The sequence below is a fragment of the Oncorhynchus clarkii genome, chromosome 2 (genome assembly GCF_045791955.1).
Source record: "Oncorhynchus clarkii lewisi isolate Uvic-CL-2024 chromosome 2, UVic_Ocla_1.0, whole genome shotgun sequence".
In the NCBI taxonomy this organism is placed as follows: Eukaryota; Metazoa; Chordata; class Actinopteri; order Salmoniformes; family Salmonidae; genus Oncorhynchus; species Oncorhynchus clarkii.
In genome coordinates this window covers 16,648,150-16,660,825 of record NC_092148.1, presented here as the reverse complement: position 1 = coordinate 16,660,825, position 12,676 = coordinate 16,648,150, and the positions used below count along the sequence as shown (strand labels likewise).

The window sequence follows — 12,676 nt, the reverse complement described above, 5'->3', positions numbered from 1 at the left end:
CACACAATACCGCATAATGACAAAGTGAAAACGAATTTATTGCAAATGAAATACACAAATCTAATTTACATATATATTTACTCAGGGGTGTGAATAGTTGGCAGAATCACCGTTGGCAGTAATTACAGCTGTGAGTCTTTATGGGTGAGTCTATAAGAGCATTGCACCACTGAATTGTACAATATTTGCACATTACTCTATTTAAAATTCTGCAGGCTGTCATGTTGGTTGCTGATCATAGCTAGACGTCCATTTTCAAGTCTTGCCATAGATTTTCAAGCAGATTTAAGGGAACAGTTGTAACTAGGCCTCTCAGTAACCTTCAATGTCATCTTCGTAAGCAACACCAGTATAGACTTGCAGTGGCGGAAAAAGTACCCAATATACCTTAACAGAAAATGACTCCAGTAATAGTGAAAGTCACCCAGTAAAATACCAGAGTAAAAGTCTAAAAGTATTGGGTTTTAAATATACTTAGGTATCAAAAGTAAATGTATAAATACATTTCAAAGTCCTTATATTAAGCAAACCAGACCACCATTTTATTCTGGATAGAGGGGCACACTCCAACACTTACACATAATTTACAAAATTAAGCACTTTGTGTTTAGTGAGTCCTCCAGCTCAGGCAGTAGGGATGACCAGGGATGTTCTCTTGATAAGTGTGTGAATTAGACCCTGTTCCTGACCTGCTAAGCATTCAAAATGTAACAAGTAATTTTGAGTGTCATAGAAAATGGAGTAAAAAGTACATTATTTTCTTTAGGAATGTAGTGAAGCAAAAGTAGTAAAAATATAAATAGTAAAGTCCAAAACAAACTACTTAAGTAAAAATACTAAAAGGTACGTACAGTTGAAGTCAGACATTTACATACACCTTAGACAAGTACATTTAAACTCAGTTTCACAGATCCTGACATTTAATCCTAATAAAAATTAGGATCACCACTTTATTTTAAGAATGTGAAATGTCAGAATAATAGAGAATGGTTGATTTCAGCTTTTATTTCATCACATTCCCAGTGGGTCAGAATTTCACAGATTCAATTAGTATTTGGTAGCATTCCCTTTAACTTGGGTCAAACATTTTGGGTAGCCTTCCACAAGCTTCCAACAATAAGTTGGGTGAATTTTGGCCAATTCCTCCTGACAGAGCTGGTGTAACTGAGTCAGGTTTGTAGGCCTCCTTGCTCACACATGCCTTATCAGTTCTGCCCACACATTTTCTTTAGGATTGAGGTCAGGGCTTTGTGCTAGCCACTTTAATACCTTGACTTTGTTGTCCTTAAGACATTTTGCCACAACTTTGGAAGTATGCTTGGGGTCATTGTCCATTTGGAAGACCCATTTGCGACCAAGCTTTAACTTCCTGACTGATGTCTTGAGATGTTGCTTCAATATATCCACAGAATTTTCTTTCCTCATGATGCCATCTATTTTGTGAAGTGCACCAGTCCCTCCTGCAGCAAAGCACACCCACAACATGATGCTGTCACCCCGTGCTTCACGGTTGGGATGGTGTTCTTCGGCTTGCAAGCCTCCCCCATTATCCTCAAAACATAAGGATGGTCATTATGGCCAGTTCTATTTTTGTTTCATCAGACCAGAGGACATTTTCCAAAAAGTAACATTTTTGTCCCCATGTGCAGTTGCAAACCGTAGTCTGGCTTTTTAATGACAGTTTTGGAGCAGTGGCTTCTTCCTTGCTGAGCGGCCTTTCAGATAAGTCGATATAGGACTTGTTTTACTGTGGATATAGATACTTTTGTGCCTGTTTCCTCCAGCATCGTCACATGGTCATTTGCTGTTGTTCTGGGATTGATTTGCACTAAAGTACGTTCATCTCTAGGAGACAGAACGCGTCTCCTTCCCAAGCGGTATGACGGCTACGCGGTCCCATGGTGTTTATACTTGTGTACTATTGTTTGTACAGATGAACGAACGGGGTACCTTCAGGCGTTTGGAAATTGTTCCCAAGGATGAAACAGACTTGTGGAGGTCTACAATTGTTTTCTGAGGTCTTGGCTGATTTTCCCATGATTTCAAGCAAAGGGGCACAGAGTTTGAAGGTAGACCTTGAAATACATCCACAGGTACACCTCCAATTCACTCAAATGATGTCAATTAGCATATTAGAAGCTTCTTAAGCCATGACACCATTTTCTGGAATTTTCCAAGCTGTTTAAAAGGCAAAGTCAACTTAGTATGTAAACTTCTGACCAACTGGAATTGTGATAGTGAATGAAGTGAAATAATCTGTCTGTAAACAAATGTTGGAAAAATAACTTGTGTCATGCACAAAGTAGATTTCTGAACCGATATGCCAAAACTATAGTTTGTTAACGAGACATTTGTGAGGTTGGAGTTTTAATGACTCCAACCTAAGTGTGGAACCTTCCGACTTCAACTGTATGTATGCATGTATGTATGTAGTTCTCTCTACCGCATGGCAAACGGAACCGGAGTGCCAAGTCTAGGACAAAAAGGCTTCTCAACAGTTTTTACCCCCACGCCATAAAAAAACTCCTGAACAGGTAATCAAATGGCTACCCAGACTATTTGCATTGTGTCCCACCACCCACCAACCCCTCTTTTACGCTACTGCTACTCTCTGTTCATAATATATGCATAGTCACTTTAACCATATCTAAATACTACCTCAATCAGCCTGACTAATCTGTGTCTATGTAGCCTCGCTATTTTTAGACTCGCTACTGTATATAGCCTTTTTACTGTGGTTTTATTTCTTTACTTACCTATTGTTCACCTAATACCTTTTTTGCACTATTGGTTAGAGCCTGTAAGTAAGAATTTCACTGTAAGGTGAAATACCTGTTGTATTCGGCGCATGTAACAAATATTAATTTGATGTACATATTTGTCATTGTGTAGTAGGTTATTGTCTTGTTGAAAGGTGAACTTGTCTTCCAGGGGCTGTTGGAAAGCACACCAAACCAGGTTTTCCTCAAGGATTTTGCGTGTGCTTATCTCTATCCTGTTTCTTTTTGTCCTAAAAAAAAAAAAAAACTCACTAGCAGTTGCCGATGACAAGCAAACCCATAACATTGTAAATATGAAGAGAGTTACTCAATGATGTGGTGTGTTGGATTTACCCCGAACATAGCACTTACTTCCTAGGTATCATGAGAAGGATTGCAAAGGGTCGGAATCTTTCCGGGAATTTTCCATGGGAAGATAAGCCTGGGACTTTTGCTTAAATTCATCAAAAAAGTTAACTTATAACGGTGAACCTTTTATGCTAACTGAGGAGTGTTAATTCATCCGTTTCAATACGTTTCATTTTAAAACATTTATCTTACAAAGGAGTTGTTTAATCTGACTGCTTAACTATTTATCTGTACAAGGAATTGTATTTTGGATTTTCTTTTAAAAAAAATCTAATCTTTACAGGAAAATGCCACAGGCACTATCTGATGTGTGGAGACATTTCACTGCAGTCAATGTAGAAGGAAAAGCTGTGCCCATTTGCAAATACTGTGCCAAATCATGTGAAGAATGCAACAAAGATGCAGAATCATCTGGCCAAGTGCATAAAGTTCCCTGAGCGCTCACAACAAGCAACCTCTGACAAAAGTCCCTCTACTTCTAGTCGAGGTGAAAATGATGAGACACCTTATCGATAGCAACAGCTCATGGTCCTCCTGGAATCAGAAGTTTCTTTGACTCAATGGAGGAACGTAATCAGAGAAATGCTGATGAATGTCTTGTTGAGCTGTGCATGCAACTGGTTCACCTCGGATGCCCACAGGCAATGTGTATTGGAAGAGATTTCTGAATGTTCTTAGCCTAGCATTCACCCCCCCCAACCAGACATGCTTTATCTACTAATTTGCTTGATGCATAGTTCAGAGTTCAAGTGAAAGTCAAGCAAATCATAGAGAAAGCAGACTGTATTGCAATCATCTCTGATGGGTGGTTAAATGTTCGTGGGTAAGGAATAATTAACTACATTCTCTTACCCCTCAACCGGTATTCTACAAGAGCACAGACACAAGGAACAACAGACACACCGGTCTCCACATTGCAGATGAGCTGAAGGCAGTCAATGAACGTGGACCACAGAAGGTATTTGCACTCGTGACAGACAATTCTGCGAACATGAAGGCTGCTTGGTCTAAAGTGGAAGAGTTTTACCCTCACATCCATTGGCTGTGCTGCTCATGCATTGAATCTGCCCCTCAAGGACATCATGGCACTGAAAACAATGGATACACTCTACAAGAGAGCCAAGGAAATGGTTAGGTATGTGAAGGGTCATCAAGTTATAGCAGCAATCTACGTCACCAAGAAAAGTTAGAAGAATAAGAGCACCACATTGAAGCTGCCCAGCAACACCCATTGGGGTGGTGTTGTCATCATGTTTGACAGTCTCCTGGAGGGGAAGGAGTCTCTCCTAGAAATGGCCATATCACAGTCTGCCAATATGGACAGCCCCATCAAGAGGATCCTCCTCGATGATGTATTTTGGAAGAGAGTGGTAAACAGCCTAAAACCTATAGCAGTAGCCATTACACGGATTGAGGGAGACAATGCCATCTTGTCTGATGTTCAGACTCTGCTTGCAGATGTAAGAGAAGAATATCCGTACGGCCCTGCCCACTTCACTGTTGCTCAAAGCAGAGGAAACTGCAGTTCTGAAATGCATCAAAAACCGCAAAGCCTTCTGCCTGAAGCCCATACACACCGCAGTGTACATGTTGGACCCTAAGTATGCTGGCAAGAGCATCCTGTCTGGTGCAGAAATCAAGAAGGCCTATGGTGTCATCACTACCGTGTCTCGCCACCTTGGCCTGGATGAGGGCAAGGGTCTTGGCAGTCTGGCGAAGTACACTTCCAAGCAAGGGCTTTGGGATGGAGATGCAATATGGCAGTCGTGCCAACATATCTAATCAGCCACCTGGTGGAAGGGGCATTGTGGATCTGAGGCTCTTTCCCCTGTTGCCTCCCATCATCCTCCAAATCTCACCAACATCAGCCGAGTCAGAGTGCAACTGGTCCTTGTTTGGGAACACACACACCAAAGCAGGCAACAGGCTGTCCAATAAAAGGGTTGAAAAATTGGTGGACATCCGGGCAAATTTGAGGCTTTTTGAGACTGACAACGAGACATCCTCAACAAGGTTGGAAAGTGATAGTGAAGATGCAAATGAATTACTTAAAAATCATACAATGTGATTTTCTGGATTTTTGTTTTAGATTCCGTCTCTCACAGTTGAAGTGTACCTATGATAAAAAATTACAGACCTCTACATGCTTTGTAAGTAGGAAAACCTGCAAAATCGGCAGTGTATCAAATACTTGTTCTCCCCACTGTATGTTGAAAACATTTTTGGGAGAAGCGATGGATCATATATTCCCTTTTGTTGTTCAGTGAAATCATCCCATGTGAAGAGTCAACTCATTTAATTAAAGTTCAATTAGTAACTGCATTTTTTAAATTATTTTTTTCCATTGGAAGGATTTAATAATTTGCAATTATGTCTACTTATGATAAGGTAAAAGGTTTATGTTTGTCTCCATATGATATGGTAAATATATCCAATGCAAAAAACATCTACATTTAAATGGTATTAATATTAAATTTGCACATATTTCCATATATTCCCACAGAAAGTTTCCACCTCTGAATATTCCCCAAAATGTGCAACCCTATTTCCCCAGTCACATTTTTATTTATGAAGCATACCATAGTTTCCCAGAACAGCAGCCAGTCGTGTTCGGGAGAAAGCGGGAGCTGGTGAGTCCATTGTGTTCAATATCTATCGGTGAGTCTCTGTGTGGCGCACATGAGGTGATAAAGTTACACTTGTATGCAATTCATTACTAAGTGTTAGCCATCAGATATCTTATAAACTGTCTAAGATGTGCTATGCTCTCCAGCTGTGTATTTGGTTACTTGTTAGTTACTTGTAAGTGGCTGAATTAATAAGGAGATGGGCGGTTAGCTTTCTGCCGTGTTTGATAAGTCAAAGAGCTATGGATGAATTATCTGTACAGTTGCCATTTTTTCTCTGTGCTTCCAACTATTGTTTTTTCACCCTTTCTGTTCTCCTCCCCTCTTCTCAGCATACAGATGATGTTCTTCCTTCAGACAAGCATGCATTACAAATTTGTTTATTTGCACAATTTCTCTCGTTCACTTTAGCTTGTAAATGTCTACACCAGAAATTACTACTAGCTATACTTGTATAACATTATTAGCTGGATTTACCAGTCTTTGCAATTGGTTTGTTTGTTTGTTTGTGCCCGTTAGCATTCAGCTAAAAGCGTCCATGAGAATTTGCCATTAATTGTGCTAATTTTGTTGTAATTCTGGTAATAGACTGCCAATGGGCCTTTTTTGCGTTTTGAGCCTCTTGTGTGCTATACCAGTAATACCGTAAATCCCGGTATGGCAGAATAACAGTATGAAAATCTTGATTCCGCCCAAGAATAATAGATAGGTGGCAAGGGATGGGCATAGGTGTAGAATAGGCTAATACTTACTTTTGGAGGGATTATGTCTGGACCGTATGGGGCCTTTATATCCTTTACGATCAGATTCAAATCCTGTGAAATCATCTCCCTGAAAGGCAAGGTCAGATTATTAACTTTGGACACCCAACATTCTTTTTCCGACTGTTTCACAATTTTCCATAACCTCACAACAGTTTGATACCGAATATGCATTTGAAATTGATGAATAGTAGTTTACATGCAACAAATAGGTCTAAAAGCTTTGACAACTGTGACAATAACCTAACACACACACACACCTGAACACAACTAGGCCTATGCAATTGATTGCTAGTACTAATACTGTTGACTACAGGATCTTTTTTTATATCCCAATCTTGAGGGAGAACAGTGGCAGGGCAATCAAAAATTATATTGTGTAATGTCATGTAGTGAGTAGGTTATTCCATGATAACAGAATTACGCGGAGACTCCTATTTTTTACATTAAAATGTATGCGAAAGAAAAAAACATTGATTTCAAAGTTGAACAAACCGAACAAACTCTATGCACAAGGACTACTTTGAACAATTTACACAGAAAATTTCACAAAAATACATTTACTGGTAGAACTGTGCAGATGCTAAATTTGGTAACAGTAAAATCTCCCTCTGTTTATGCAACCACATTTTCCAAAAACGTCAGATTCAAAGATGTTAGCAGAAAGAATGGAGTGTCAGCTATGACATGACACCTTGACTTTGAAAATCGATTTTGGTTATTGAATACACTATGTGAAGTTAATTTACAACCGGTAACAGAACAATGATTGCGGAATTACCTAATCGGTCTCTGATCTGTACAACACAGAAATGCATAATTATGGATATGATTTTCACTCTTCATGGTGATGTATCCTGAATTAGGTACACAAAAGGTACAAAATATGCAATATCTTACAAATTTTGGTAAATTTTGCTGCCGACTATCCGACCATCATTAACCGGTCAATAAAACAGCTACATTTTTACAAACAGTAAAATGGCATGACCAACTGAAAATACTATGCATTAAAAAGGAGAGGACATTTTTCATTAAGAGCTTAAATGCAAACATGCAACTCTACCACACCTATTGTTTTAAAGTCAAAATGTTATAGCCTATTATGGAACATGCAACTCTTGTAATGAAGCAGCCAATAAAACGTCATTTTCAAACACTTGCCAAAATGCATTATGCGGGAAAAAGTAGTTCTAAAACTGTGCGCCTAAAGCGAGCCGATTCATGTGTGACAGGGATTCAAATCTGTCACACAAAAAGACGGGGAATCTAAAAGCAACAACTAGGATGGGTTGTTAATATGACTAGGATTGTGCCTTTTGCTTCTAGCCAACAAAATAAAGTTGATATGAAAATCAATAGAACAGTAGAGAAATTAAAGTTAATGGCATGAGGAAGTCTATATAAAATAATTGCCTGTTTTTATGGTTGGATTTTCTCTGGGCGACCTTGAAGCCAGGTAAGAAATGGCTCATTATTTGAAGTAAAGTAAAACTTTCAGGTTTCAAACAATTATACTGCCTAAAGCTCATGTTGCAAAGTGGTGGGTGATAGCCTGACTATCGTTGACTATAGCATATGCACTCGAATGGGAAATGGGAGGAAAGCTTAAATTACGAGTTGAGATTGAGAAATAAAAAGTAATATATAAAAGCACGTTTCACTCCAGTACCATCTTTTGAGGAGCTGCTCTCTGACAGGTGATAGGCCATTCTCTGTATGCTGTGCACGTGCGATAAATAAGATACAGGAGAACCAATGAAAATACACAAGGACAATTTAATTCCCCTAAATTATGCCAATTAACCTATAGAATGATAAGCATGAGCGGTCAACTGTATTTTCGGCGGCTAACCAATTAACTGTTAAGATCCCTATTCAGTACAGTAGACTCTACTGTACCAAACTTTACTGTACAAGGGATCACATTAGAGTTCAGAAATCTGCATTTTCATCAAAATCTGCGTTTTAAACCATTTCCCACGAGTTTTATGTTGAAAGAGTGCCTTTTTGTTTCAATAGGGTGATCAGTGGAGTGCAACTATAGTTCTTTACATAAAATACATTAGTGCAACACATTCGTCAGAAAATAGCTTCATTTTCATCAGATGACAACAGAAGTGCAACATTAAGTAAATTAGCTTACAATGAAAAAAAATCAAGGTATTTTTTGCAAAAACGATGTATGACCATCATATTTCAATTGTTTATTATCATAGAAAGAGATTAGCTAGCTACATTTCCTAATGTGTCTCTTGAAGTTAATCTTGCATTTTACCTGAGAAAAATAGGCTACACCGATAAAATTACCAGAGAAAAGTACCTACATATCAGTCAGAGCACAATGCCTGTTCGTGAATTCTCATTCGAGTGAAGTGCAACTGAAACACAAAATTAGTCTGATGCCGAGCAGAAATTACAATAAGCATTTTAGATCTGTGCTTATAAAACGCAGCAAGATACAGCATCTTAAGCGTTCTCTTTTTCTGAGGGAAAAATGCAACATTTCTGCATTAACGCGTAATGATCTATACTCTTTACTGTACCCAGTTGTGCTTCACTGTACTGTGCAAACTTGTGAAACAGACGTCTATGATCGGTGATCATACCAAATCATGGACGTCTATGTTTGGGCTAAATCAAGGCCGGTCTAAACCCGACGTCTCTGGACGTTGAAATCAAGGCCATGGCGGACTGACCAAATGTCAACGTGCCAGTTACAGTAAATGGAAAGCAAGTGGTCTCGTGGGTAGTTGTCAGTAAGAGCTGGGAGAGGTTACATTAACTGGGGGGGGGGGGGGTAAATCAGACCCTTTTGACTTTTTCTACAACAAAAAAATACATTACAACCTTATTCTAAAACGTATTACACCCCCCCCCCCCCCCCCCCACACATTTACATAAGTATTCAGACCCTTTACTCAATACTTTGTTGAAGCATATTTCAGGTCTCTCCAGAGATGTTCAAATCGGGTTCAAGTCCGGGATCTGGCTGGGCCACTCAAGGACATTTAGAGACTTGTCCCGAAGCCACTCCTGTATTGTCTAGACTAGTGGTTAGAGCGTTAGGCCAGTAACCGAAAGGTTGCTGGATCGAATCCCCGAGCTGACAAGGTAAAAATCTGTCATTCTGCCTCTGAGCAAGGCAGCTAACACACTGTTCCCTGGGCACCAAAGATGTGGATGTCGATTAAGGCTGCCTCCCGCACAGCTCTGATTCAAAAGGAGTTGGGTTAAATGTGGAAGACATTTCAGTTGAAGGCATTTAGTTAGTACTACTGACTAGGTATCCTCCTTTCCCTTTCTTGGCTCTTTGCTTAGTGTCGTTGTCCTGTTGAAGATTCAACCCAGTCTGAGGTCCTGAGCATTCTGGAGCAGGTTTTCATCAAGGATCTCTCTGTACTATGCTCCGTTCATCTTTCCCTCGATCCTGACTCCCAGTCCCTTCCACTGAAAAACATGCCCATAGCATGCTGCTGCCACCAACTTGCTTCACTGTAGGGATGGTGCCAGGTTTCCTCCAGACGTGACACTTGGCATTCAGAGTAGAGGTCGACCGATTAATCGGGAATGGCCGAATAATTAGGGCCGATTTCAAGTTTTCATAACAATCGGAAATCGGTATTTTTGGGCACCGATTTTTTAAATGTGTTTTTATTTATATTAACGCCTTTATTTAACTAGGCAAGTCAGTTAAGAACACATTCTTATTTTCAATGACGGCTTAGGAACGGGGCAGAACGACAGATTTTCACCTTGTCAGCTCAGGGGATCCAATCTTGCAACCTTACAGTTAACTAGTCCAACACAATGACGACCTGCCTCTCTCTCGTTGCACTCCACAAGGACTGTTACGCAAATGCAGTAAGCCAAGGTAAGTTGCTAGCTAGCATTAAACTTATCTTATAAAAAACAATCAATCATAATCACTAGTTAACATCTAGTAATATCATCAACCATGTGTAGTTATCTAGCATGTCCTGCGATGCATATAATCGGACTGAGCATACAAACCCAACACAAGTGCACTGGACAAGCCATTACATCAACTAGTTAAGTTAATCATTCAAAAACAGTCCAAGCACATCTTTCAAATGATCTTCTCCTCCAGGTAATGCATCTTTGTTCATGGATGGCGAGGCATTACCAAGAAACCAGCAGCAATTTACCCAGTCATGCCTGGGAACTGGGGAGGGGTTGCAGGCCTCTAACTACATCTGCTACATGCCTGTTAATATGCAAATAAAGTCGATATTGTGGCAGCAGCATTTTGTCAGCTAATGTGGAGCTTGGGTCCAAGCCAGATTATTAACATATGAATACTTGCAGTCATTAGGTAGGCCTAGGTCATTTATATTTCAAATGTAAATATATAATATGCTTGGTGCTCCTCTCTTGCTTGTGATGAAATAGAAAATGGACTGCAATAGCAGGCCAAGTAACGTTAACATCTCACATCATGACAAATTTACCCACTACCGGGTTTCGTTATCAGTTTCCCTCCAATGACTTCAACAACCTAGTTACATTAATTGACTCAGTGACAGCGACAAAAAAAAACTGACCTGGTGACATTCTGCAAGCCTTGTTCTTGAAAGGAACGTGAAATGATCCCCATACACCGTAGTTAGTTAGCTATCATAGAGAGTAGGTATCTGACGTAGCCCCTCCCCCTCTTGAATCCATAGAAACATTTATGTAGCTACGTTCGTTACTCACTGCAGCAATTACAGGCATGAACCAGCTAAATACTCATTTAAGACAAATACCTGACTAGCTAGCGTGGGTGTAAGTTATTCGTGGTAAATCGTATGTCTAACTAACCATAGAGCTCCAATGCAGACAAATATTACATTAGCCTTCCCCTTTGTTAGCTAGCGCTATTGACGAACATCTCATGAAGTCGCTACTGCTAACGTTAGCTGGCTAGCTAACTAATGTTGACACTTAAAGCAAAGTATTATGAAACGGGGCCAACTCTACATGACACACACACACACACAAAACTACACACCAACACAGGTAACCAAAATGGCATGATAAAATAAGCAAAAATATACTAACTCCAGCAGCGATTTGGGCTCTCACCTCTTCGCTCCCACTTGAGCTGTACCCAGCCTCCGCTAAGCTCTTGTGGTTCGACTCTATCCCAAGTAAGCGCAAGTGAGACTGGTCCTCGTTTAACGAGAGAACCAGGCTTGTGGGCCTTGGGCCTCCAGCATTAGTCACATCGTCAGCTTCTGCCCCTGATCGGTCGAGTTGCCATCGCTTCTCAGAACGCAAGCGGCTGCGAGACGACCATGGCCGACCAGGGAAGCGACCTCGGGGTGCAGCAGTACCAACTTGGCCTCCTATGGCAGCCGCGGTTGCTGATCCGCATCCCGCTGCCGCCATCATAGCTTCAAAAACAACACCGATAGCAACTTGAGGTGAGACAAGAGGGAAGGCGCGAGAAAGGGAGGGGGGACCCGCAAGGCTGCCGGGAAATGAAGTATGTCCAAGGAAAGCTTCACAGGGTAACTTGCAAATCTTTATTTAAATTATGATTGGAATTTATAGGGGTGGTGTGTGCAATGCATTATGTAATACAAGTAATAAACCCATTTGATATTAAACAAAGGACGCATTGCTCGATCATCGTTTCATTACAACCATTACGTTTATTGATAATTAACTACAAGGCCCAGCTTCCCTCCATGCAAAAAAATACACATTTTGTGAATGGCCATCTACCGCTGTACCAATATTTTTAGGCTTTTTCCTATTCCTCAGAGCGGCTTGTCCTCGTCTTTTGATATGATCATACAAATTGCACCACTATACATTATGTGCGCGCTCCTTACATGAGAGAGAGAGTCTATGCACTTAAATCAAGCTCTAAACATAATTTGAAAAGAAGAATTGAAAATATCCACAAGTCTAGTCCTATATTCTTTTGCATTGATAAGAGGAGAATTATGGTTGTATATTGTAGTAAACTTCCCTGATGAAAATTATTCACAGAATAAGACAGGCAGGTTAACAGTAATTCTGCAACTGCAAGGCACATATTTTCCATTGCAATTCACATCATCTGCACTGTCAGCAATCATAGGTGATTTACTACAAGCAAAAGTGAATTACACTGTTGAAATATATTTTAATTTAAATGCCAAAACAT

The 12,676-nt window shown here is 40.1% G+C and overlaps 1 protein-coding gene across 3 annotated transcripts in view; it reads right to left on the bottom strand.

Annotated features, from left to right (window-relative positions):
- The window catches only part of LOC139422874 (histone-lysine N-methyltransferase 2B-like), a 54,708-nt gene extending 42,762 nt beyond the window's left edge, over positions 1–11,946 (bottom strand). For 2 of the 3 annotated variants that reach the window (XM_071174312.1, XM_071174330.1), the window contains exons 1-2: positions 11,581–11,928; positions 6,508–6,586 (exon numbers count right to left, since the gene is read on the bottom strand). In XM_071174312.1, the coding sequence (XP_071030413.1) occupies positions 6,508–6,586; positions 11,581–11,913 (412 nt within the window). In that variant the 5' untranslated portion in view covers positions 11,914–11,928. Of the gene's footprint in view, positions 1–6,507; positions 6,587–11,580 lie in introns of all 3 variants that reach the window. The other variant, XM_071174320.1, reaches the window with a different exon arrangement.
- Positions 11,947–12,676: the final 730 nt, after the last annotated feature.